Source organism: Pteropus alecto, unplaced genomic scaffold (assembly GCF_000325575.1).
Source record: "Pteropus alecto unplaced genomic scaffold, ASM32557v1 scaffold88, whole genome shotgun sequence".
In the NCBI taxonomy this organism is placed as follows: Eukaryota; Metazoa; Chordata; class Mammalia; order Chiroptera; family Pteropodidae; genus Pteropus; species Pteropus alecto.
In genome coordinates this window covers 18,123,141-18,150,369 of record NW_006494611.1, presented here as the reverse complement: position 1 = coordinate 18,150,369, position 27,229 = coordinate 18,123,141, and the positions used below count along the sequence as shown (strand labels likewise).

The 27,229-nt window shown below is 40.3% G+C and overlaps 2 protein-coding genes, 1 non-coding gene and 1 pseudogene across 4 annotated transcripts in view; 1 reads left to right on the top strand and 3 right to left on the bottom strand.

Annotated features, from left to right (window-relative positions):
* PAPSS2 (3'-phosphoadenosine 5'-phosphosulfate synthase 2) overlaps positions 1-27,229 on the top strand; it is a 63,871-nt gene that overhangs the window by 33,852 nt on the left and 2,790 nt on the right. Inside the window, exons 2-12 of one of the 2 annotated variants that reach the window (XM_015599933.2) lie at positions 2,970-3,087; positions 6,113-6,348; positions 7,106-7,244; positions 7,778-7,896; positions 8,031-8,144; positions 9,741-9,852; positions 14,796-14,810; positions 19,032-19,237; positions 24,668-24,803; positions 25,817-26,085; positions 27,160-27,229. In XM_015599933.2, coding sequence (XP_015455419.1) covers positions 2,970-3,087; positions 6,113-6,348; positions 7,106-7,244; positions 7,778-7,896; positions 8,031-8,144; positions 9,741-9,852; positions 14,796-14,810; positions 19,032-19,237; positions 24,668-24,803; positions 25,817-26,085; positions 27,160-27,229 — 1,534 coding nt within the window. The remainder of the gene's footprint in view (positions 1-2,969; positions 3,088-6,112; positions 6,349-7,105; positions 7,245-7,777; positions 7,897-8,030; positions 8,145-9,740; positions 9,853-14,795; positions 14,811-19,031; positions 19,238-24,667; positions 24,804-25,816; positions 26,086-27,159) is intronic. The other variant, XM_015599934.2, reaches the window with a different exon arrangement.
* On the bottom strand, positions 11,157-11,275 carry LOC112474269. Its single transcript, XR_003044316.1, has one exon. It is a non-coding gene; the product is annotated as a 5S ribosomal RNA (ribosomal RNA).
* LOC112474251 lies at positions 23,959-24,073 on the bottom strand (annotated as a pseudogene).
* Positions 24,914-27,229, bottom strand: part of ATAD1 (ATPase family, AAA domain containing 1) — a 53,782-nt gene continuing 51,466 nt past the window's right edge. The window contains exon 11 of the mRNA XM_006925980.3: positions 24,914-26,249. The gene's annotated coding sequence lies outside the window, so the exon portion shown is untranslated. The remainder of the gene's footprint in view (positions 26,250-27,229) is intronic.

The following is a 27,229-nucleotide window of genomic DNA, read 5'->3' as shown; positions in this document are numbered from 1 at the left end:
TCTCTGCCATGACTTAGCCTGCTCCACCCTGAGTTTCAGAAGCTTCTCTAGCACTCCCCTTTCTGTATCATCAAAGGGTGAAAGGCACACCTGGCAGAGAGATACACTGCAACCCTGGGCTGTGCGCTGAGCTCCTGACTCTAAGAGTTCATGGGCTAACCGAGAGGAAAGGCCATTCTCAAGCTGGTAACTAAGGGCTTATGACTGAGACAGCCAGCAGGAAAGCAGTAAGTTTGGGGCAGAATGAAGAGGCTTCACACTGGTGCACCTCAGATTGGCATACATACTGACTGGGCTTTGGGTCAAAGATAATGATAATTAGAAGAGCAACAACAACGACAATGCGCGCGCGCGCGTGTGTGTGTGTGTGTGTGTGTGTGTGACTTCACTCCATATAAAGTGCTGTCCTGTCCATCATCTGATTTGATCATGAGCCCCACTTTCCTAGACTTGCCTTAGAGTAGGCCCAAATTCCTAGAACATGTCTAAATTTGAGTGATTTTACTATAATTTCTCTAGAAATTAAATGCTACTTGGGTCTCATCAGATTCAAGATTTTCCCTTGTGTCATATATTTTCTTTGATACTTTACATAGAAAATCATTTTATCTAATCCTTACAGCAACCCTGTGAGGAAACCATTCTTAGCCCCATTTTACAGAGCCAGAAATGGAGAGTCAGCAATGTTAATAATATGTCCAGGGTCAAAGTGCAAGTAGGCTGCAAAGTAGATTTCAAACTCAGATTTGCTTGACTGTAAAACTGATAATCACCCTACTCCTGTGCATGCTGAAGGCAGTTTTTCTGGGTCAGTGAGCTGGAAGAAGGTAGGGATTTTTGCAAAATTTTTCTTAGAGACCTGGAATAGAAGTATGTCACCAACTTCGTGGTTTCCAGGCCACTTCCTGCTAAGTGACATGTTAGACGAGATACCAGGGTGTCTGTGTGCTCTGTTTCTACACACAGAGAGACAAACTTTTTTTTTTAACGTGTTTTGTTTTTCATAGAGACAACCTTTTTCTAACAGCCACTTTTCCCCCTAAAGCTTAGAATACCATATGTTCTTTAGAAGGGAGAAAAGGAAAAGAAGTTTTCAGCTACTTGATCCCTTTGCAGTTCAAATACCATTCAAAACATCTGCTTCTATTTTATTTGTTTGCCTTTTGGAGAAAATCAAGGGTAAATATGAGATAAATAAACAAAATATCATCCTAAATCAGAAAAGCCCAGTACCGGGGCACCTGAAAAAATTTGTTTGCTGGAGTGATAGAAAATCTATAAACACCTATGATTAAGATTAAGTTAATAAAACCCAAAAGTTCAAAGGTTAACTATTAAATACTTTTAGACTAGTTCCTTCTGGTGGTTTCTGAACTATTTTTGAAAACCAAGCCATTGTTGGAGAGGCAATTAACTATATCCCGACCTGTTCCAAGTCTCAGGTTCTTACCAGGTTTGCTTGATGGATGATTAGAGCCTCTAGCTTTGGAGGTTTCAGATAACTTAACCTAGCTGATCCCAGCTTTCGACATCTTCCTCTTGGTTCCCTCTGACACTGCCCATTCCTTGCTTGACTGGCCCCTTTCCTGGGCTCTGTGCCTCACTGGCAAGCCTACCCTCACTGATGTGTACTGCCTCTCTGACCGCCCAAGGGCCAGCAGGGGGCTCCTTCCCCCTTGGTCTCGAAGCCGTTTTCCTGGTCCTAATCCACCTGGCTCCAGCCTTTTCTGTTGGGAGCATACACTGAAAAATCATTATCAGCATTCACATTTGTAGAGAACTTTGCCATTTACAGAGCATATTCACATCTGTTATCTTATAAGCCTCCAAATAGTCCTACCCGTATCCTCCTGTATCCCCCACCCCTGCAAAGGAGGAGGCATACAAGGTGATTTAATTTGCTCCAGAATATAGAAGTTGCCCAGTATTTACTAAGATTCTCTGGGTCTTGCTCAAAGAATATTGGAGCTTTCTCAGCTCTGGTGGATGTAAGTGTATGGTGTTTAAGAGGCTCCATCGATTTTTATAGTTCAACAACTTGGATTACAACTGTTGTTAGAAATTCAGTTACCACACCAAAAACATATATGAGTAGTTCCCAACCTTTTCATTTAAGCACCGTTATGGGTTTCCTCTGCCCCACCTGCCTTGGATCACATGTCATTTAAAAAGAGTCCACCCCAAACTGAATTTATTGGCTCATTTTACCTCTTTTAATTCATCAGACATGTACCTTCCAGAGTTTAGGATCAGATCATCTGTGTCATCACTTGGCTGATTTTATTACAGCCGAACTAAAGACATTTGGGATTTGAATTAACCCCAAGACTAATAGCCGGTACATTTCCATTTCTGCAGGGCTTTTTTTTAAAGATTAAAAACTTCACCTACTGGCCCTGGGGAAAGAGAAAGCAGAATTTAATGCCTGTGAAAAAGTTGCCCTATGCACTTCCGCTCGGGAACTAAACTCTTAAGTCCCTGATGTCTGGGTGGGAGTGAGCGGGGTATTACAGACTTCAGTGCTTTATGATCTGGACCTCTCCCTGGCTCTGTAGAGAGTGGGGCTCAACCAGCCTCAGTGGCTTTTGCTTTTTGTTTCTTCAGTGGCTTGAGTATCTGGGTCATTTTCAGTTCATGCCCATAGGACTTGGGGAGAACATGTATTTACAGAAACAAAGACATTCCCCTAACCATTACCTAAAGGCGCACATTTTAAAATGTCATGGAACTAGAACTTTTACGTTACATCAATAATTGCCTCGTTCAAATTATACTTTCAAAGAGTCACGATGGGTCTTCTAAAGGCTGTGTATCTAAATTGTAGAATTACTTAACGTTACTCTGTATGTCAATTATAAAAGAGGAGTTTCAGTTAGGAAAGACTATGCAGGTAATCTATTATTTTGTTATATTTATACGTATTATATCTATTATCTTATTAAATATTGTGCTTGGTCTTGTTTTTGTAGGAGAACCAGCAGAAATCCACCAACGTCGTCTATCAGGCCCACCATGTGAGCAGAAATAAGAGAGGGCAAGTAGTTGGAACACGGGGTGGATTCCGAGGGTGTACAGTGTGGCTGACAGGTATGTTATATCGGGAGATATATATTTTTTTCATTGAAAATTGATGTGCGACACAATTTTAAAGAAATGAGTGTAACATATTATACATATTACATGTTTAGTTTAACACTAGAAAGAAGCTGAGAGGTGCCTGGGTGTTAGTCCTAACTCTTGCCATCAGTGAGAAGTAGGACTTTGATCAAGTCATGGAACATCTCTAGTTCTCACTTTTCTCCTCTTTAGAAGGAAAAGATGGGACAGGTTGATGATGACATTTCCTTTCAGCTCTAAGAAATTTCGTAATTCTCAATTTTGTGCCAAAACATATTTAATGGCAGTTATGAATGGGGCTTTCCTAATTTGACATCAAGCATTTGGCTGTCCATAAAGTTTTGGATGCTTAGAGATACTCTTTATTGTTTTCTGATGTTTTAACATTCCGGAAGACTATTTCACTTAGTATAAAAAAAAAACAAAAACTGTGCAAGAAGGAAAACTAGTGATTTCCTTCTATTCTTTTCAGCTGAGGATTGCCCGTTGTGTATAGAAATAACTCACTCCCACTGTAGTAACCAAATCTCTTTTTTCTTGTGTTTTTATAGCCACAGAATGAATGTCAAAGCTAAGGGTTAGTGATAGATTTGAAATTAGTTCTGGGCTGTTACCTTATACTCTGAGTACAAGGTAGCGGAAGTTGATTCCTGGGACTATAAGTCTAACATAGTCTAGACTCACAAGGAAAACCAAGTTCATCTTATAGACATAATATTTCATATAGAGGTGAGCCCACATGCAAAGATATGTTTATCCATATTATGAAATCAACTTATGTTTTACTATCTGTCCACAAATGCTAATTCATTCTTACCTGAAGATAACTCTAAAAGAATATGGCAGGCAGGGACCTGCCTTGCATCTTTTCGTGGAATTCTGAGTCTAAATTAGCCTCATTCTTCTTTTTTGAGTTTTTTTCCTTAGGGCCTGTGACATTTGCCTTTGATTTTCTGGTTTCATTCATCTCTTGTACAACAACTTTTTCCAGCTTCCAGGGTGACGATAGGCAGTGGGCAAGGAAGGAGCCTGCTGTCTTCCAAAAGGCAGTATTCACCTGTCATGATTCCTGAAATGTTTCCTCCAGCTTCCTGAGAGACATGATGGGCAGTAGTTAAACACAGCTGTGTTCCAAATGTTTCTCTTTTGTTATGTGATTGTCTTCATGAGATGTTTGCCTTCATGTACTTGCCCAACTTTTGAATTGGGACATACAGAGTCCATTTTTTCTAATGTGGAACACCCTTAAAAAATGAAAAAGAGCTGATAGAAGAGGTTAAAAAAAACTAAAGAGTGTACTTCCTCTGTCTTTTCTTACTCTTGGAAAAAATTGTCTTTTCCTACTTTATTTTATATTCTCCTAGTATAGAGGTAGGATATTGACCAGGCCAGCCAGAAGAAACCAAAAACTTCTAATCCAGAGACTTTGATTCGAGTCCCAGCTCCACCTACATTAACTATGTGACTTTGGACAAGCCAATTAACCTCTCTAAGGAATAAACAGTACCTGCCTCATAGAGATGTAGGCAGAACTAAATGAAATAAAGTAGATATGCACCTAGCCGGTGCCTAGTCCATGGTATAGCTCTTGATAAGTGTAATTAGCGTTGCTCCAGTGTCCTAGTTCTGTGATTTAGTTCTTGGTTTCCTGACAGCTGAATCAAAATCAAAAGAAATTTCTATTCTTTCTCTCATTTTCTGATGGGAGAGAACATAGCAGAGACTCAGGAGTCCTGTTTCTCCTACCCTGCAACCAGACAGAAATGCTAATGGACAATGAATTACATGATAGACAAAGTTACATAAAAGACATTGTCTTCAACAGCAATTTACTGTATTGCCAACACATTCTTCATGTAGCCATTTCTTCTAATGATCCCATGCCAAGGGCACGACTTTAAAATATGGAAAATATTTGTTTACTTTTTATATACCACCTTTTCTTTCCAAGCCTCCTTTCCTCTTTTGGCTTACTTTTTCTGGCTTTTCGCTTACTTCTTCTGTCTTTTTCCTCTTTCTGCCTGCTGTCTTCTCTGTAGTAACCTCTCGACCTTCTTGTATTTCCTCCTAATTTTTCCTCTCCCATGCCCGGGTGCTGTCTGACCGTGGTTAGGCACAATGGACTATTCTTCAGGTTCACAGATCTTTAGGACAACTGAATTTTTAGAGTGCTACTTTTCCAGGGTAGTTCAGATTTTGAACTCTAAAGTAATTTCGATAGGTTGCATTTCTGTCCCTTTCTCCTTATGTTCTCCCTCACATAGAAATTATAAAGTGTGTTCCCAATCATTGTGCTTTGAAACCATGGTAAAAGGCACATAGTACCTCCGTTCTCATGGAAAGCCTTCAAACATCTAAGAGTGTATGGCAGCTTTAAACACATCCACAACCTAGCTCAGGATGCTTCTCTGTCTGCAGGCTTTGAGAGTCATTTTGGAAAAAGCTTGAAAACAAAAGGACAGTCTATGACTCTGTTCCCAGATGATTATTTAGTGGTACCCACAAGGGAGGTTGGCCTCCCAGCCTCCAAGAGCTGGCTGTCCCCTCCACTATTGCTGATTGCTGTCGCAAGGGAATATGAGAACAGTCACCAAATCCTTTGTTGTTGTTTTTTTAAGAGAAGCCTAAATCTGGATTTGTATGTGCAACTTTCTAATCTTTAAAACATTCTTCAGGCAACACAGAACACACCAAAGACCATACGTCGACCTGCAAGGTCTCCCCATTTATGAACCTCTCTTGCTTTGAAAGGCTATAGGGACAAATAGATCTGTCAAGATTTGAAAGAAATACAAGTACTTGACTTGTAGTAAACTATGCTTTTCCTAGATTTTAAGGGTTTTGATTTGAAATCAATCAGATTATTGTAATAAGAGTTTATTTACACTTAAATTAGGTAAAAATTAGGATCAGGTCGCAATTAGAATCAGGTTCCAATTAGTCACTTTTAAACAGTCAGGATCAATGCCTATCTTGTCTTGCCTGTTCTGAACAGGTCTTTCAGGTGCTGGAAAAACGACGATAAGTTTTGCTCTGGAAGAGTACCTGGTTTCCCATGCCATCCCATGCTACTCCCTAGATGGGGACAACGTCCGTCATGGCCTTAACAAAAACCTTGGATTCTCTCCCGGAGACAGAGAAGAAAATATCCGCCGGATTGCCGAGGTGGCCAAACTATTTGCCGACGCTGGTCTGGTGTGCATTACCAGCTTCATTTCTCCTTTCGCAAAGGTGAACTGATTTGGCCTTCTACACAGTTCCCACACACAGTGCCAGGCCTCTCAAACCGCCAGGAAAAGGAGTTGGGGGTGGGGGGGCAGGGAGCGGTTTGCAAAGGAATGTGAAACTTTCAATTTCCCCCACTGTTTCTTCTTCCCCTCACTTCATTTCCTCTCTTTAATATTGGTTATGTAAAGAGCCGTCCTTCATTTCCAGATGCCAGGGCACCAGTTGACATAAACCCCTCCACAATGGTAAGGTTCACTTGGCCAGAGCTGAAAGGAAGAAACAGTTAAACAAGAAAACCTAAATCTCTGCAATTTCATTTCTCCAAAAAGTCAGAATGCTTAACCCGCTAAAGAAAACAGCAGTCTGCTGACAAAGCATCAGGTTATATGTTTAATGTTGAAATCGGCGAGGTGGAGTGTTGCTCTTCCTGTTTGAATTTTTTGTGAGTTACAAATCAGACACTCTGTGCTTTGAACACATCCTTTGGATGAAATGCTCCCACATTGCCAACCCTGAACTTTAGCAAAGATTATTTTCTGTGGTTTTCTCTGAAAGTCCTCTTGAGAGCTATGTTTACTAGAGCAGAATTTCTGGACTTTCTCTGAAGAATAAGTTTTCTGCCACCTCTGCAGAGCACAAACCCTAGTGTTTATCTTCAGGCTATGGAACACATAGCTGTTTATCTTCAGAGCACACAATGTTTTGTGATGAAGAATTTCACTGTGAAACCTCTTACATTCTTAAGTGTAATTTTTTCTAGGATCGTGAGAATGCCCGCAAAATTCATGAATCAACTGGATTGCCATTCTTTGAAATATTTGTGGATGCGCCTCTAAACATTTGTGAAAGCAGAGATGTAAAAGGCCTCTACAAACGTGCCCGAGCTGGGGAGATCAAAGGTAGGAGAACCAGCTCAGTAGCACCTTTGCCAGTTACATATGTCACCAATCCTTCCTATCTGTCCCCAGAAATTTGTTGGAAGTTTCAAAACCTGTTTTCCAAAATTGCATGTAGCATACACAATGTTTTAGCCGCATTTCATTAAAATGCGGGCTCAGGTTTTTCAAGAACCATCGCCTCAGCCATAAGCAATAAAGTTTAGAAAACTAAAATGGATAAATATATATGAGCATATGTGTAGGAAGAATGTTTCTGAGTTTTTCCATCCTCTTGTCTTCCTTTTCGATTCGAATCAGCTTCAGGGGTCTTGGACTTAACGAGCCAGATTTTATGGATAACTTGGGGGTTCTATATTGAAAATACAGCTGTATATTTTCTCATGAATGGCCAGAGGTCAAGGATGGCCCTTTGACCTTTTCCATTATAATCTGAATTCTCAGTTTAACACATTATTCCATCACATGTTATGCCTTATTGATTAAAAAGATGGTTCTGTTGGTGCAGATGTGTTTCTCGCCTTTCTGTTTTGCAGGGTTTACAGGCATCGATTCTGATTATGAGAAACCTGAAACGCCTGAGCTTGTGCTTAAAACCAACTTGTCCTCAGTGAGCGACTGTGTCCAGCAGGTAGTGGAACTTCTGCAAGAGCAGGTGGGTAGACTGACTTTCTTCTCTTTCTCTCTTTTTAAAAAATATTTAATAAGATCATGAAAGATCATCTGTTTACTGAAGCATTCTTTTTATAGTGTGCATTTCAAATTGTTACCAATTCTGCTTCATTTCAGAACATTGTGCCCCATACTGTAATCAAAGGCATCCACGAGCTCTTTGTGCCAGAAAACAAACTGGATCAAGTCCGAGCTGAGGCTGAAGCTCTCCCTTCATTATCAATTACTAAGGTAAGAAGATGCAGACTGGCCAAAGGAGAATTAGGCTTAATATCAGTTATTATAACCCATTTACAGTTACTCTTGATAATAAGGAAGATATAAATAAGGAAAATGCAGTATCCATAAAGAAAAACACTTCGTTTTGCCAATTTTTAAATTTTTTATCTCTTCTCCAAAGAAATATGTCACCAAGAGGTGCCACAGAGCAATTTATCACTGCCCTGTGCAGAGGCAGACCGGGAAGGTAATATCCATATCTGCATAAGACAGTTTTACATAATTGCCTTCATACCTTTGTTTAGGCCAAAGTGCAGACAATAGGCAGTAATTGTTTGTTGGCAGCTGCTGAGAAAATAGTTTGTCCAGAATACAAGCACTTCTTGAGCCATCCAGAAGGAATTTGAAGAAAACAAAAGGCAACCTTGAACTAAAGTGATCTGAATGCCTCACTCTTTTTTGACTCTGTAAATCCTACTCTTTCCTCATTGGGGAGAGTCCAGTCTGAGGGGAGAGGGGAACAAATTTAGTTGCATTTATTTTACTGCCTGGAATATATGAGATGCAGCCCAACCAAACTGCTCTGCACATGCCTTGGCCTTTCTATAGATCAGTTTTAATTGATCTATACAAGGAGACCATGTTTTCATTGGTATCTTTTTGTTATCCATTAAAACCTTGGACATTTTTATAAAAGGCAAAGTAAATTGGGAACCTGTTTCAGCTCATGAAGACTCCATACTCTAATAAGTTATGACAAATTTATAAACAGAAACTCTAACTCTACAAAATAAATTTTGAAGTCTCCAATGCTCCCGGCAGATTAGCAACATAATTATAATTACAGTGTGGAGTCATAGTCCTAATAACAAAATGGGCTTCAAGGTACAGAAAAAACAACAACAGCAACAACAACAACAACAACAACAACAAAACAAAACAAAAAAACCCTTTAAATAATCTAATGATTACTTTTTTAGTCCTAAGGATAACAGGAAAGGTTTCAGAGCAGTGGCCCAGGAGTTGGGTTTTAAAGAATAAATAGGAATTTCAGGTGAGGAGGAGGATAGGCCTGAAACCACATGTGTGTTTAGACTGCGCATTGTCTGGCACTGTTGGGAATAGGCCCCCAAGTGGAGAGTGGGAAGAGGTGGCAGTCCCTACATGAGCCCCCCGGGCCAGAGCTTAAAGAGTTTTTAGTATCATGCTAAGAATTTTGGACTTTTACCTTAGAATCACCGGTTTGCTCAATTCAGTAAACCAAATAGCACATTTGGTGGAAAAATTCAACCAAACCAGAATTTTTGTGGAAAAAAGAATGAACAGTGAATGTTCAACGCACTTGCCCATTGTAAGGATAGATACAGCCTAAAGTGTTGAAATAAATCATTCAATTTGAAATCTTTTTACTGCTCCCCTGTAGGGAAGTTCTAGGCTCAAACTTATCTGGCCCCACAATTACGAGTCAACATAACATATGAGAACACTAACCACATAAAAGGTTCTGTCTTTTTTTCCTGTCAACTGAATAAGGAAGGACTGCCTTTGGGCCAGATGGCTGAAAAACAGAGCTTATGGAAATATTCACCTGCTTTTCCTGTTTTGCAGCTGGATCTTCAGTGGGTCCAAGTTTTGAGTGAAGGCTGGGCTACTCCCCTCAAAGGTTTTATGAGAGAGAAGGAGTATTTACAGGTGATACACTTTGGCACCCTGCTAGATGGTATGATTTTTTGTTCATTTCTTTTTCTTTATTAGTAAAGAAAAAAAAATCTTTCTCAGAGTCTTCGCAGGAACAAGAAATGTTAATTCTTGGTTTGTAAATCTTATTGTGAAAATATTTAGATCACTTATGGTGTGTCCAATTCTATTATATATAAGCTTCCATTTTAAGGATGTTTCTGGTTATCCTCAAAGGATTATTCATTGTTTAAAACCAAGGAACTGAAGGTTTTATTTGCACACAAAGCCATGAGAAGGTTAAGACTGTTTCACCTCCATCTGCCCTTTGTTGGCCCAGATATTCAGACAGCAGAGGACAGCCAGAAGCACTATTGCCAGCTGCCAGGACCATCCTGGGGCAGCCAAGATGAACTCAGCACATGTCGTTGACTTGCAGAGTATCTCACATCCTTCAGGTTGCTCTGTTATTGCATGGACTTTAATTAGAGTAAGGAGTCTTCATGAGCTGACGTGTTATTGCAGCAGCTGCTTTCCTTGGTGGATGCTAAAGTGTCAATATTTATGCTTATACATGAAGTGTATTAAATAGCTTCATCCACTAAACTCTAACAAGGGAGCATTAAGGCAGCTTTCTGGGAACAAGCTGAATGGCCTTTAGAGAAATGATCTGGTCAGGGTCGAAAGCATGTGTTATTTGGAAAACTTCTGGACCCTTCTATGATCATTTCGTTCCTAGAATTGCCTGAGCTTATCAAATGGAACTCGTCTGTTTCAAGACTTTGGGGAATGGCTGATAAGTGGGCAGGGTGGTGGTAGAGTCACACCAGGTCATAGTAGCAAGCAGGGCTCTGAAACTTTTAGGAAGAAAAATCAAATAAAATGTTCTTTCTTGGGAAAGATGTTCCTGTTCCGGGCTTGCGTCCCCGCCTGGGGAATGGGGCATACAGCCAGAAACAGAGCTCAAAAAAAGACTAGTCAAAATGAGCCCTCTCCCATAATTCCTCTTTATCAGCTGTTCCATTATCAGCTGTGACTGATAATGCCCCACCCCACGGCTTGGGACCTTCTTTTCTTGGATTAAATAACATTTCAAAAAGCATTTGATTTACTTATAGCTTGCCTTAATAATAATAATGCTTATCTGTATATCACCTCCCTGTTTTCAGAGCATTTTCTCAGGTATTATTTCATTAGATCCTTGTGAAAGCCCTGGAGGACAGGCAACTGTGTGTGTGTGTGTGTGTGTGTGTATTTTTTTTTTTTTTAGGCAAGGCAACCCTTGGTTGACCTAACAGATTTTAAGGACCTTATCAGCTTATGATTTCTTATTTTTTAATTTTTTTATGCCTACAGCACCTGGTCTTCCTAGGTGGTCTCCCATCCAAGTACTAACCAGGCCCGACCCTGCTTAGCTTCCGAGATCAGACGGGATCAGGCTTGTTCAAGGTAGCATGGCCGTAGACTAGGCAACTATATTTTATCCCACTTTTCAGATAGGGAAACTGACCTCAGGTTAAGTGTTATGTTCAGGTTTATACCATTGAAAAGTGATGGGCTCAACACTGGAGACTTCCAGTGCTCCCCATACCAGGTTGCTCCCTGATGCCCTCTCCAAAAGAAGTTAGTAGACCAGGTTGTTTGCACAAGAAAGGCTGACATTTACCTTGATGTCGTAGTTTCGACGCATGCTGAACATAGGCATAGGCTGCATCGAGTAAATGTCACCGGATTCAGCAGCCAGTCATGAACAAGAAGAGGTTGACCATGAGCATCCAAACCAGGGCTGTGGCCAAAAGAAAAGTGAGCCACATCGAAAGTGAGGACCTTATTACAGACGTAGTGCTGTAACCTTTGACAACTATTTGTTCCTTAAAGAAAAATACCAGGGTGGTGGGTTTTGTGGCAGAAGTCAATGTTAATGGAAACCAAGGCTCTTAACTTGGAGTCTAGGACTTTAGAACATGGGTCGGGGGAAAAATCCTAGAGTAGGCAAAATAGTTAGGGTTTTAAGAAGGGGAGAAAGGGGCATTTTTCTGGGTTAAGAGTTCATAGCTTTTGATGGATTCTTAAAGGTGACTATGATCCAAAAAGATAACAGCTCATGCAGATAATCCACCTAGATAATTTAAGCAAAATTTTTCTCCCTCCCTCTCACACCATTTCAATTTCATTATGTGATGTTCTTCAATTAGTGAAACACATTGCTTTTCTTATTTGGGCCTCACTACCATGAGGTGGGTGAGACACTTATTGTTCCCATTTCTTATGTATTTATCCCTGCAAAGCCCACCAGTCTGGGGATATGAATGAAGTCACTTTCCCGTTAATACTTGAGTTTCACTACCTGCTCATATAGAAATTCCCGGTCTTTCCAAAGCCTATCCACAGGTGTTTGTGGGAATTCTTAAGGAGTATTTCCTGTGCTCCCTAATCAGGCCCACAGCTACACACCACTTGCCGTGTGGATCTGTGTGTTTTGTGTACCCACAAAGGTGTAGATCTTGCCCATTCACTCCAGCCTTTAAAGTCTCTGTATCCACAGGGCTGGAGCAGTTCATGTACTCTTTCTCAAGTGGGAAAGAGGATGTTCTCTTCTTCTGTGTTAACTTTGGTTGAGGACTCTCTAGCAGGTAGAGAATTGAGTGAGACAACTCTTATAATCTGTACACATCCCTTTATTCTCCTGTTGCTACCAGTGTGGCTACATTGGGGAGTGGGGGTTAAGAACAGATGTCATGGTGTTTCCATAACCTGTACCCCCTTCTAATCTGTAGGGCCTGTTTCTGGAACTCTCTGTAAGACTCTTTTTTGCCCTGCAAGAATTCTCTGCTGGCTCCACCATCTTCCCCTGGAGTCCACTGGACATGCCTATGTAACTCTGGCTGTAGTCAGGGTTTAAAATTCTTCACACCCTCCAGAAGCCTCCTCAACTCTTATTGAAATCAATTAGTAAAAATAGACACTAGGAATATAATATGCCACCTACTTCTACCTAAGTAGAGACAGAATATCATAGTAGATAAAATGTGAGCTGTGGAGCCAAACTGTGTTCATGTGCCAATGGTTAGCTATGATCCTGGGCAAATTACTTAAACTCTCTGACTCTCTGAGTCCCCTCATCTGTCAAGTAGGGATGTTAATAACAGTACCTACCTCATTGGGATGTTGAAAGTTTAAAAGAATGTCTGGTCCAATAGTAAATGTTTTATGTATTATTAACAACCGCAACCTCCCCCTCCCCCTCACCGCCCCCGCTCCCTGCATGCAATTAATGGAACTTGAAGTCTTGAAGAGATCAAGTGGCTTATCCATAGGCACATCAGTTTGGAAGTAGCACAGATGAGATGTCCATCAGCTAGCCAACAAATATTCGTTGAGTGTCCTCATATGCCAGAGTTCGTTCTAGCTGCTGGTGAGAGAGTGTTGATAAAGACAGGTGTGCACTCCCTAGACAGACAGTGCAGCTCATTGTCTGAACCCTGGCAGGTTCCAGTAGGTTCTTCCCACCACGTGCATGGTTATCAAAAAAGTTTTTAAAGCCAGATAACTCTTTATTTCAGTGAAATCTGAGGCAATATATACAACAGATGAAAACAGAACTGCTCCTGTAGAAGGAGTGGACACAGCCTCCCTCCCACCTGGACAGCAGGCCTGGGGGCATCTGGAGGAAGCCAGTTGAAACACTGCTCTGTACCACATCATGACAGTCTCATGGCAGAGCCTGGCTTGATGGCTTCTGGACTGAGTAGACAGAGGTAAATTCCCAAAAGTCATTATTTATATATATCAGAAGGTTGAGTAAGATGTCATCTAATTTTAACCAATTCATGAAAATTTGAGTCTCTATCATTGAAAACGTGGAATAATTTCTGTAGCTAAATAATTGCAAATTTCTTATTCACCTATACTCTGTAGGCAACATTTTTTTATTCTGTCCATATGTCCTAAGAACGTTATTGGTTTTAATTTTCTCAAAGGTTCACATTTCCCCTTAAATTAAAAAAAAAAAAAAAAAATCTCTCAGTCTACTCAGTCCAAAGGCAAAAGCCAAAAAAAAGAGTCATTTTTTAGTGTTTCTGATAATTGTGTAGTATGTTACTCCCTATATTACTTGAAGATCTACTTTCATATCAATGTATTATAGCATTTTATTTCTCACTGAATATATAGTTTGGGGCTGTCGCTCTGATCATAAATGTCATATCTAAATTTAAAAATGGAACTCAACAAGTTTATGTTCTTGACTGGTGGCCCCCAAGTAGGCTCAAGACATGGCAGTCTTGTGAGACTTGATTATTTAAAGGTAAGTCTTCTGTGGCTCTGACTATCCAAGGCAGGGCTTGATGACTTTCCTTACATACTGCTAGCATTTACTCAGTACCTAATGTGTTCTGACCATGGCTCTTGACACAGGATATCACATTTATTCTGGATACACCTCTATGAAGATGTCCGTATGAGGAAATAAGTATTGGAAAGACTAAATAACTCAATTTAAGTCTAGATTCAAATTCAGGCTATCCTAGCCCTAGTGTCTGTGTTTGTTCTACTGAGCATACTTTCATGTCCTCTCTAAACATCAGGATTCTCAGATGTTCTAGAGCAGTTTGCTTCCATATCTTCTTCCTAAGCCTGGTTTAGAACTGTTATATCATCATGGATTTGCAAGAGACAACTTCTTTCTAAAGTTATAGGGGCCACTGACATATGTTAAAATTATTTTTAAAACAGATAATCATCTGAAATAATGCTTTTGGATTGTATTCAATAATATTCAGTACAAATCTGGTTTCACCAGGTTTTTGCTATCATATAGTCTCTATTTAAAAAAAAAAAAAATAGCAGCAGCAAAGAGCTCAGTATATTTGTATGTTTTGTGTGTGAAGTTTCATAATAGAAATTTGTTCCTTGACATTATTGCTTTAAGATTATTTTGATGGAGAGCTGAAAACATGTTTCTTAATTGTGTTTATATTTCTCCAGGCATGATCCTTTCTGGTATGTACTTTAACTTTCCAAGTTACTAAATTATTATAAGTAGATAAATTATATTAATTACAAATGGTTAAGAATCTACCTAAAAAATAATCCGAATAAACCAGTTGGAATTGCTAACAGTTCATGATCCAACCAGTTACAATAGAATAATGCTATATTCTTCTGTCGACTGGAATCCAAATAACAGGAAATTTTTGGATCAGATGCAGCTGTTATTTATAATGTTGTAGTTGGATGAAAAAAGTAAACTCATTTCAAAATTATATTTGCACATTCGAGATTTTAAAAGTTTATGTTCCTCTCCGTGAATTACTTCTACTGAGTGTTGGTCCTTCTTTAATTTCACAAATCTGGAAAAAAATTTTTCTATTGCCCTTATAAAACATTTTTAATTGCTGAAGGATAAATCAATTTTAGCTTCAATTTAAAGTGGATATACCTGGTTGGATTGTGGATGATTGTACTTCATTTGTTTGTGATGTGTGATTATGCATGAATTTAATATCAAGATACGATGATCGATAGTTATAGAACTGGGAATAAACATATACTTGCTGTGATTGTAAACTTCTGTGCTGTGCCAGAATGAAAAGGTAAAATACTGAAGATAGCATTTATCTTTGTTATTGTTTTCATCATTGTTGTTTTTCCTTAAAAAAGCCTAAGTAAATAATAAAAAGTAATTTAGTTTTTGCATAGAAACAGCCCCAAACCAATAAACAGATCTATAAGGTTTAAACAAAAGGCTTGAAAATTATTGAAAACAAAAGCAAAATTATTCAATTGAACATGAAGTTATGTGTTGGACTAACTAACCATGGCTAAAAAAAAAAACAGAGAATGCTCTTCTCCAAAGAAATTACTGCAATAAAATATCCAAGGCGGTTCCCACCAGAGCTAAAAGCACATGATGGAAAAAGGCTGAAAGCCTGAGTCAATGCTTAAAGCTATGGAGGATGTTTCAGCACAGAGTTAAACTGTTGAATATGTTTTGATATTAGAAAATACAAATAGGGAAACCACAGTAAATCTGCTTATACCTGTGTGGAGTTTTAGCTACAGGTTTATGAGATCAGTTGACATTATTTCTTGATAGAACTCGTTTCCATAACATCCCACAGATTAGCTCCCTTACCTTGACAACCTTGTCAGGGAGAGCTGATCCCTGTTTGGAATTTCACTCAAGACCAAGATATAGGTGGATCAGAGGTTACACTGGGCAGGAACCTAGTGGACCAAAGGAGGCGATTGCAACAGGAAAGTGGAGTATCCCTTGGATTTCAACCCAGAACAGAGAGAAGACACCACCGCACACGTTACAGGAGAGCTAGGCCTCCTTTGGCACGTTACAGGCACAGCTAGGCCTCCTTCAGCACATTGCCCACCTTTCGTTTCACATTTTGTTTTACTTTACTTTGCTCAAGTCACTCTTTATGAGCAGTGTGTCCAGTAAACCACAAATCACAGAAAGCATGATTTCTAACTAGGTCATCGATATTCTTAAAGGTGTTATTGTTAGCCTCTCTCCCTTTGTCTCAATTAGACTATGCAGTAGGTTTATCTTTTACCATAAACCGCCACTGTAATAGTGCTTTACAGCAGTGGTTCCCAACCTTTTTGGCACCAGGAACCGGTGCTTCTATGAGAATCTAATGCCTAATGATCTGAGGTGGAGCTGAGGCAGTGATGCTAGTGCTGAGGAGCGGCTGCAAATACAGATGAAGCTTCCCTCACTGGCCTGCCACTCACCTCCTGCTGTGCGGCCGGTTCCTAACAGGCCATGGACCGGTACTGATCTGCCACCCATTGGTTGGGAACCCCTCCCTGCTTTATAGTATGACCCCTCCCAGCAACCCAGAGATATACATGTTATTTATTAATCTCATTTTTCAAGTGAAGAAACTGAGTGCAGAGGTGAATGACAGGTAGTAAATGGGAGAACACCTTTGAGTTTAGTGTTCTTTGCAAAAGGGTTGGCCTGCTTTTATTGCCTATGAACTTTGAAACAAAGGAATTACTTGAATTACAAAACCCATTTGTTTCCTCTGGAGTTCAATGTTTTCTTTATTCATTTTCCTTTCATTTCCGAGTCTTGAATTTAGCGACTCCCCAAAAGTCTCCCTAACATTCTTTAGTATTATATACTTAAATAAGTGCCCTTATTTTCTTACCTGTAAATACAACTGAGAGGCTGACATAGTCATTAGAATGTTAGGGCACCATTACAAAAGGGGAGAAACAGTTATGTAATTTCTTTTGTATTATCTGGCTTCATTAAGAAATTAAATGTTTCCAGGGAGCAAAACTATATCCTTTTAAGCCCCAAACTAAAAAACAACTATACCTTTTATTTTTATTTATTTTTTATTATGGTGACATTGGTTAATGAAATCCAGTAAGTTTCAAGTGTACAATTCAACAGTAAGTCATATATATTTTGCATTGTATGTTCACCGCCCACAGTTAGATTTCTTTCTGTCACACATACTTAACCCCTTTTATGCCATCTACCTCCCTCCTCCACCTTCACTTCTGGTAACCACTAGACAACTACACCTTTTAACAATTTTATCTAGAAACATTTTTTTAAACGTTCTTTCTAAAACAACAATGACTTAATTCATTAAAAAAAATGTTAAGCATAAGGAAACTCTAAAAAACGACTCCAACGTCATTAGTTATGCCCGTTATTAAGTTGAGTTCTAATGTAATGATCCCCAGTGGGATGGCTGGCCCCACACTAAGGGACTTCCCATGACTGTATTTTTGGTTTCTGTATTAGTGAGGGTTCTCCAGAGAAACAGAAGAGTGAGAGGGAGGAGGAGGGGGAGAGAGGGAGAGAGAGATTGATTTAAAGGAATTGAATCATGCAATCGTGGAGGCTTGGCAAGTCCAAAATCTGTAGGGTAGGCTGGCAGCAGACGCAGCGGAAAGTTACAGTTCAAGTCCGAAGGCAGTCTTCTGGCAGAATTCCCTCTTCTTTCTGGGAGATCTGTCTTTTTCTATCAAAGTATTTAAGGCTCACCACATCTTGGAGGGTAACCTGCTTTACTCAAAAGTCTAGTGACTTAAATATTAATCTTATCTAAAAATACCTTCAGAGAATGTTTGAAATCTAGGGTAATTGACAAAATATCTGAGTACTGTGGCCTCGCCAAGTTGACACATAAAATTAACCATCACAGTTTCTATGTCTTTTTAAATAGCTAAATATTAATCTTATCTAAAAATACCTTCAGAGAAATGTTTGAAATCTAGGGTAATTGACAAAATATCTGAGTACTGTGGCCTCGCCAAGTTGACACATAAAATTAACCATCACAGTTTCTATGTCTTTTTAAATAGCTTTCCTGCCTCTTCCTTTATGGTCAGGCTGTCATTTGATATCTTGCAGCTGAAAATGTAAATTTGCTGAACACCACATTCCATAACTTCCAATGTGTTGTGCTGTATGCTAAGGTAGAAGACCTAGTTTATTTAAATACTTTTTAAGGTAAGAGACTCAGCATAAAGTTGAGAGGTACATACTCTCCAAAGAAAGTGCATGAACTTTAGTAAATAAACTTGATGTTGTTTTTCACTCCTGTGTTTTTTGACTGATGGTTCTCAATTGTAGTTGAGCTAGCAAGACTTGTGATTCCCAGGTAACTCTTTTCAAAAATATTTAAAGGTGATGCTGTGCCAGGACCACCGTAAACCAACAACATTAGAAAGACTGCTTGTTTGGGGTTCTGTTGGTTAATATTGTCTGATTTTTTTTTTCAATTCAGTGTGTTGGTAGTGCAATTAGAGCCTAAATAGATAATAAGAGACTTGCTAACATTATTACAAGGTTCGGTTTTGATTTATTTATTTTTTGCCAAACTTTAATTGGGGTTTTAAAGACTTTAAACCTTCTAGTGCATTGAGGTCAGGACCAAGCTTTAAAAAAGGGAATCTAGAAGAGAAACACGCCCTGTGCCCCCAAATTACCGAAGCAACCTCTGTGATTTACAACTCAGCCCACCCTTCACAAATGCCCTGTCTCCTGTTTTGAGAAGCCCATCAAGGACTTCTCATCAGAGTCTAGAGAAACTGGTGCAGCCACGCAACCATGTTGGATTTAGGTCTCAATGCCTATTGCGGGAGATGTTTGGAAGGGACAGTGTGCGATTTGAGACATCTGTACAGGGCAGCACGTCTTGTATCCCATATTTATGCACCACATGGCTCTTTCTACAGATGGAGTGATCAACATGAGCATTCCTATCATACTGCCTGTCTCTGCGGATGATAAGACGCGGCTGGAAGGGTGCAGAGAGTTTGTCCTTACACATGGTGGACGGAGGGTGGCTATCTTACAAGACCCTGAATTCTACGAACATAGAAAAGAGGAGCATTGTTCTCATGTGTGGGGGACAACATGTGCAAAACATCCCCATATCAAAGTAAGTTGCAAAAGCTTTGAAAAGGCTTTCTTGATCTCTTTCAACTTAGGATGAAAATAATTATTTTTTAGTTCCTCCATGAAGGACTTAGAAAAACGGGTTAGAGGGAAGAATACATTTCTAAGGGAGGTTTTGCAGGCTTTGCCTTGGCAGATCTTTTTAGAAATGTCTTTATTTTGAGGGCTAGTCTAAATGATCTCTTGTGCCCTTGGATCCTGTGATGTCTGGGTTCTTCGGCAAAATGGAATACTACCAGACAGGCGGCAAAATGGAAAACTACCAGATAGGTAGTTAATTTAGTCAGAGTTCATGTTCTGTGCCAGGGAGGCGGGGTGAGGAATCAATGATATCTGTTCAGTGAACAAAAATTAGTAGAGAAGCTCAGAATAATTCCAAGGTCTCTTTCGGCCCTGAGACCCTGCAAAATGGATGTTTAAATAAACCTGTCCAAGTCTGTCGGGCAAACATGTTTTCTTTTATTTTCATCAGTTGTGGAATGTTGCAAGAATAGGAAAGGCCTTTTCAAGGCTGCTGCTGGCAGCCTCTGATACAAGGAGTCAACTGGCAGCAAAGCAGCTTTTCATTTTTTGGCTGGATCCAAGTATCCACCTTGCAGATAAGCATCTTTAATCTTAAAACACATGCAGTTCAAAGCCATCTGTCCAGCCTGTTTTTCTCCAACAGGCTGGACACTGAAACTACTGGACACTGATTGAGAGCTACTTGAGGATTTATGTTCTGGGCCTTAATTATGCCTGTTTCATTTCTTTCCTGATCATAATCATATAGGGCTGGGATTTTATCTTGACTCAGTGACGTAAAGAATAGTTGCCTTTAATCATGGCAGCTCAGATATTTCTACTCTTTGGGCCTAATATCCACATACATATAATTAGCACTAAAAGGAAACAAAGCTTAAGGAAGCTCTTAAGCAATTATTTCCTCTTGTCTTGCAACATGTGTTGGCAGTTGGAGTTCAGAATTTCTTAGAAGCCAGGGAGAGTGGTGGGTGTGACTTGTGGCCTTGACAATATAGTCAGTGACTCTGGACCATTAGGTTATTAGAGAGACTCTGTTAAATATTCCTAGTGAGCTAGCTAATAGTGAGAAATGGGCCACAGATAAAGAGAGAGAAAGGCACTCACCCTGTATACACTTGGAATGCTGAAGGTGTCTTTATCAGACACACAACACATGGATTTTATTGGGAAAGAAACTCTTTGCATTGTGGTTTTTAAATTTTTATTTATTTCATTTTTATTATTATTTTATATTAGTTTCAGGTATATGCATTGTTTTTAAAGCACTTTGAAATTCACAGTAATATTTAAAATTTTTTTTTTTGCAAGAAAAATGGTCCGTCACCAAGGAAATGGTCTGTCTCTGTTGCATAGCTCCTCACTTAAGTCACCTTGACTTTCCATTCAAGTCATCCCAACCCTCTCTCTCCAGTCACTAATATAAAACCATGTGACGTGATGGCAGATGAAATCACGAGGAGCAGGTGAAATGTGTAAAAATGCTTGGAGGAGGCCTGATGTCTTTAATCCTTGGCTCTCAAAGCTTTTCCAAACAGTAATTATTTCTCACAACGCTCTTGTGAGTAGCTAAGAATCATTACTTCCATTTTACACATGTAGAAACCCAGAGAACAGAGTATGACTTCCCTTTAGTTCTGCAGTGAAGATCATATGGTCAATTAGATCAACAGAATAACCTGGGGAGCTTAAAAATTTACCCATGACTGGTTCCCACCCTCACAGATTTTGTCTTGGGGTCAGTTCTGGGTGTTGGGAGTTTTAAGTTCCTGTGATTCTAATGTGTTATGAAGGTTGAAGGTTGAGAACCACTTCATTAATTATCCAGAGCCCAGCTTGTATGGCTCCACCTGGATAGATGCGGCAAGCACCTCACACTCAACATGTGCAACCTCTCCCCAGAGCTGTTCCCTTTCCTGTGGTCCCTAGCTCAGTGGACAGCTCCACCATCCACATGTTGGCCAAGTCCCAAACCTGGATGTCATGCTTCTTCTCCCTTGTTGATTCCATCATGAAATCCTGATGTTTCTGCCTCTTAGGTATTGCTGAATTTATTCACTTCTATTCCAACCTCTGCCATTTCATTTCTTCCCTGTCTCTTGCCTTACTCCTTTGTGATCCTTTCTCCATTCTTCAGCTAGCGTGAACTGTCCAAGATTTATTCAGGAACTCTTTGTAAAGATATGACTTCATCACACCACCTCTCAGCACCACAGCTCAACACATTCTCTCCTCCAGTCATTCTCGGCAGGTCTTATATCATCTTCTCTTCCTTTTGCACATGCTAGTGCACATCCCTCAACCTAGGACACCATTTTTTCCTACTTTTTCACCCTATTTGTTACTCCTTTCCCCTTTAAGAAGTTGGCTGACTCCCATGACGTATAAGCCTGACTGGGTGCCCCTTCTTTGTCCTCCCAGAGTACTTTGCCCTTGTCCTGTCCACAGCTGTTCCACAGTATTGTTACCCATTTACTCTTCTGTCAATTCACTCAGATAGCCAAACCATGAGATCAAGGACCACATTTTGATCTGTTTGGTTCACCATGAAATCTCCAGCAGCAAGCCCAGGACCTGGGACATAAGTGCTGACTGGGTAGATGAATGGAAGATCCCTCTGGAGGAGATGCTGAAATATCAGCAGAGACCACCGATGAGAGGCATGGGTGCAGTGGGAAGAAGACCCTGGTTTAAAGAAATCCTAGATTTGGGTTCAGGCTGACAGTTATGTGCACTTGAACTCTGCCACTTCCCCTCTGTAAAACCAACTTCTCATTTAGAATGAGGGCGTGAAGTCCACATGATCTACAGATTCCTTTCTGTTCCAGAATTTCATGACTACAATATCGCAGAAATGAATATTCATATCCACTTGTATCACATTAGTTTTTCTTCTTGTTTGCTAAACCCCTTCATCATGACCTCATTTTCCTGAACCCACCATTTCTTCCTTTTCATTCTCGTCTCTCCTCTCCCCGTTCCATTCTGACGTCTGCACTTCCCTATCCTCAGTTGCTCCTCTCCTGATTTTCACATCCCCTTTCTCTCCAGGTTGTTTCTTTCAAGTTTTCCTCTCCTCGCCCTTTGAGCTGACTCACCTTAAACTTCTTAGTCTTCATCCTAGTGTTTGAGCTCCTTCTCTCCTCCTTTCGCAGTCCTGTTATCTGTGACACTGAGCCCAATTCCCCGTTCACTACATCACTAGACTCTACCTTAAAGTCTGTTCCTCATTCATGTGTATCCAATTCTGCAAACTCTCCAGCTGTTGTCCCTCACCTATCTTTGGCAGGAGTTGGGGACTTTGATGCTGCAAAGCCCTGGGAAACTGGGCAGAGCCACTGGACCTCTCTTCCTGATAGCTGGACCAGTTCTGGGGACAGTTAAACCACCTTGGAGAGATGCCCTTTTCCTCTCTCAATCCCAGTGATATCAAAAACAGTTTCAGCATTGCTCTTCAGACAGAGACATTTTTAGGATAGGTAGTGAATGAAATCAGTTCAATGTTGGCTTCACCCACAGAACCAGTATAGGGTGGACCCCCAGTGTCCAGAATGAGTTACTGCACTCCAGGGATTTGGGGTCTTAAATCTTTCAAAATTTTATAATCTAACTCTAAGCAGTGAGGAGAAAGTAAATGTGTAGAAAGATCTAAACCACAAATCTGACATTCCTGTCCAGCTTGGAATCCTTCAATGGCTCCCTGCTGTCTTCAATCTAAAATCCAAACTCCTCCTACTACAGCATAACAGGTTCTTCATCTCCAGTCACATTTGGATACCAAACTTGATCTTCGACCTTTCCAAATTAAAGGACTATGCCCTCTAATTTAAGGCTTTGAGTGTGGTTATCAATGGGGCTGAAATGTATTTCCTACCTTATCTACCTAGGAAACTCATTCTACTGATTCAGCTCAATTATGACCTATTCTCTGACCTGGTATTTGACCACATTCTTGTTAAATGATTTTCCTGGGCACGGAAAGGGGCCATGAAAACATCGCCAAATCGCTTGCACGACCACTCTTCACTCAAAGTTTCTCAGCCATGGCACTATCAACATTTGGGAGGGATAATTCTTTGCTGGGGGTCTGTCCTGCGCAATGTAGGATATTTAGTAGCATCGCTGGCCTCCACACACTGGATGCTAATAGAACACCCTCCTCCGCCCCAGTCATGACAATCAAAATTGTCTTCAGAGATTGTCAAATGTCACCAGGAGAGGTAAAATCACCCACTGCTGAGAACCATGGCTCTATTTTACTCCCTCTTCCCCATTCCCTGAACCCCTATGGAATGGCAAGTCATCATAAACCCTAATATCTGGCCGTGACAAGGACTGGGAATCAGAGGCACACTATTGCCACCTTGGTGTCTTCTGACTAGGCGTTTGAAATCAATCAGCTATCTCTCCCTACTCTTGCCTCCTCCTCCTCTGCTGACATTTCAGGTGGCCATGTTACGGAATCTGATCAGAGAAAGGGCTGTTGAAACCATTCTGAGGAATAAGACTTTCTATAATGTCTCAATGAGTGCGGAAAGACACTTGCTCCAAGTTTAACCGACTGCACGGCAACATCATATGGAACACATTTAAGTTTATAGAAAAACAAAGGTTGTCATGTTTTCTATAGGTTTACTGAGATATAACCGTCATATAACATTGTGTAAGTTTAGGTGTACAATGTAAGAACCACAGTTAGATGACACAAAGTAGGTGACAATGCCTTAAACCGTGTCTTTCGTCAGACCCAAGGGTCTTGTCAAGGGTAGTGCTAACCTTTTCTCCTTGCGTCTGAAACTGTCATGGTCTTTTTTCATTACTTTGACCATTCTTCACACCAGTCTCACACCTATTATTTGTGGGTCCCAGAGAAGGAATACAAACTGAAGCCCACATACCATCTTTCAAAGTTACGGATCTAACTAATAAACTTAAGTAAGATATTTCTATCTTTCCACTTTGACAACGATGTCTTGATAACAATCTGGAAGGCCAGGTTCAAATTTAGACATCTCGGTTCCACACCACAATGTAGTGGAGTGTGGAGAGTCGGCTCTTGGCCTGCAGCCAACCCCTCCTTCTCTTTCTATGCTTATCCTTGCCCCATGTCACGACAGCCCTCTGGGTCTATATAGTTTCTCGGTTTTAATTTCTAATATGAAAAATGACAGATATAACTCACATAAACAAAAACTCTTTGGGGGTTCTCAATAATTTATTTGAGCATAAAGGGGTTGAGAGACCAAAAAGTTTGATAAATACCATGCTAGAAATGCTGAAGAAATGAAGGCAGTTCTTCAACAGTAACCCGGGATTAGTCCAGAAATAAAATTTTTCAGATAAACAGAAATCGATATTAATCACTGACAACTTTTAATGATTGTCTTTCCAGATGGTGATGGAAAGTGGGGATTGGCTGGTTGGTGGAGACCTTCAGGTGCTGGAGAGAATAAAGTGGAACGATGGGTTGGACCAATACCGCCTGACACCTCTAGAGCTCAAACAGAAATGTAAAGAAATGAATGCTGGTATGTAGGCTGGCTCTAATGCATTTGTCTAATGCATTTGCCACCCTCTGATTACAGAATTAAGGATATCAGGAACAGCATGTTTATTTTAAAAAGCCGGAAACATCTTCTATTGATACAGAAATAGTTTATAAAGTTGAACTATATCCTTACACTGGATACTATGAAGCAGTAAAATATATGCACTGACACATAAAGAAACCCAAAGTATATTTATTAAATGAAAAAACAAACTGCAGAACAATACATAGAACATAATTTTGAAAAACAAAATAAAATGTAATAATTGTTTTTAAAACCCTATTTCTATGTATAGAAGAAATGTCTGATGACAGCAGCAACGTCTTGGGGATGGAGCTGGACCAAGGGGAGGGAAAATTTTCACTTTACATATTTTGAAAAAGAGAAAGAAAGTAACAATAGGATTACAGGTGATTTTTATATTCTATTTTGAGCTTTTCTGTATTTCCCAAGTTTTCCATAATAGATATACATTATTTCATAACCAGAAGGAAAAATGAAGACTCTCGGAAGTCCATCACTCAGTGTAGTAGTTTTGAAAAATTTCCTTAAAGTGAAGATGAAATATCTTTTATATCTTTACATTGTTGAGACCTTGCATGGGTCCCAGAAAATGTTCATCATAATCACCCTCCTGGAGAAGTGAGACTGGAGCAGGGTACTAGAAGACTGATGAATGTAGGCCCCTGCCTGAGCCTTGGTTTGCAGGAAAGGTCCTGGCCATAAATGTTTTCATTTTTGAGTCATTTTTGAGTCATTTTTGAACCCTCTCGGGCTTCCTGCCTCTGTGTCCTGTTGCTGTCTAAGCAGTCTGACATTGGTTGGTACCTTTGGAATAACACCCCTAAAGCCTCTGGTGGATTCTCCGGCTGCTTATCAAAAGCAAGTGGATATATGAATGCATTGAAAAACCATAGCTGTGTCTTTCAGTTCTTGCAGTCAAGTGACACTGCCATTTCTTTGACATTGGCTTTTATGTTTTCCTTTCCCAGATGCGGTGTTTGCCTTCCAGCTGCGCAATCCTGTTCACAATGGCCATGCTCTGTTGATGCAGGACACCCGCCGCCGGCTCCTGGAGAGGGGCTACAAGTACCCAGTCCTCTTGCTCCACCCGTTGGGTGGCTGGACCAAGGATGACGATGTGCCCTTGGACTGGCGGATGAAGCAGCATGCAGCTGTGCTTGAGGAAGGGGTCCTGGATCCCAAGTCAACCATTGTTGCCATCTTCCCATCTCCCATGTTATATGCTGGCCCCACAGAGGTGAGCCGTTCCCCGAGCTGGGTGATGGGACTCAGAAGTGCAGGCTCAGATTTTACTTAGAAGAGCAAATGAGTCTCTGAGATCTTTGTCATGAGCAGATTCTGAAATCTTCTAGTCTCCTTTATCCAACTTAATTATGTTTCCATTTAGTGATTATCGAAATGCTAGAAATGTCAAATCAAACTTGTTATACACTGCCTTTGAGAATATGGAAGCTGGCGTGTGAAATGAGGTAGATAGGGCAACTTAACTGGGTTTAGGGCAAGTTGCACCTAACCTACTATTCACTTTCTGAAGTTCCAGTTATTTTAAGTGATTCTCTCTGCTCTGTGAACTACATTATAAACTCACGGGGTATATCTTTAAAAGCTTAATGTGTCCCTTTCATCACACAGTGAGCCCATCAAACAGAGACTCTCTTTGTCCCACTGCACCACCAGTGTATGGATCTGAATAAGGCTGCAGAAGTATGAATTGAAGGGGTCTCAACCCTTTGGAATACCCCAAACTGAGTTTAATAAATTAATTCTCTTCAACCAGATCAAAGTTCCAAGGCCCCTAGCTTTCCTCTCCACCCCCTGTATTTCTATCTGAGCTTTAAAGAGGACAATTCATTCTGAAATCTCAATGTTGTATTGAATTGGAATCAATGTCTGCATATGAAAGGTAATTAGCTCATTTATTAGCATTCAGATAAGAGATAATGGAGTTTGTAACTTCTTTAAACTGTGATTTATTCTGAATAGGGAGGGAATTGGTAAGTGAAATTCACAGTTCTGGAAAACAGTAAGATCCGAGTGTTCCTGGTCTGCTAGCCTGCTTGGAGAGAAGAGGAAATACAACCCCAGGTTCTAAGAGGGAGGATTCTTATCTTTAAAGCTCTGTCCTACCCAACACAACCAAGCAGACGAATAAGAGCTTGCAGTCGTAGACACCTCACTGGCTTTCTTGTCATTATTAGTTGGCCCTCATTACTGAATTGTTTTTAAAGCAGAATAGAGGTGTTTCTGTAACAGGAACCCACAGAATTGGCCAGTGATGACCAGCAATGTCCCTTAATGTGGTGTTTCCTAGGTCCAGTGGCACTGCAGGTCCCGGATGATTGCAGGGGCTAATTTCTACATTGTGGGCCGGGACCCTGCAG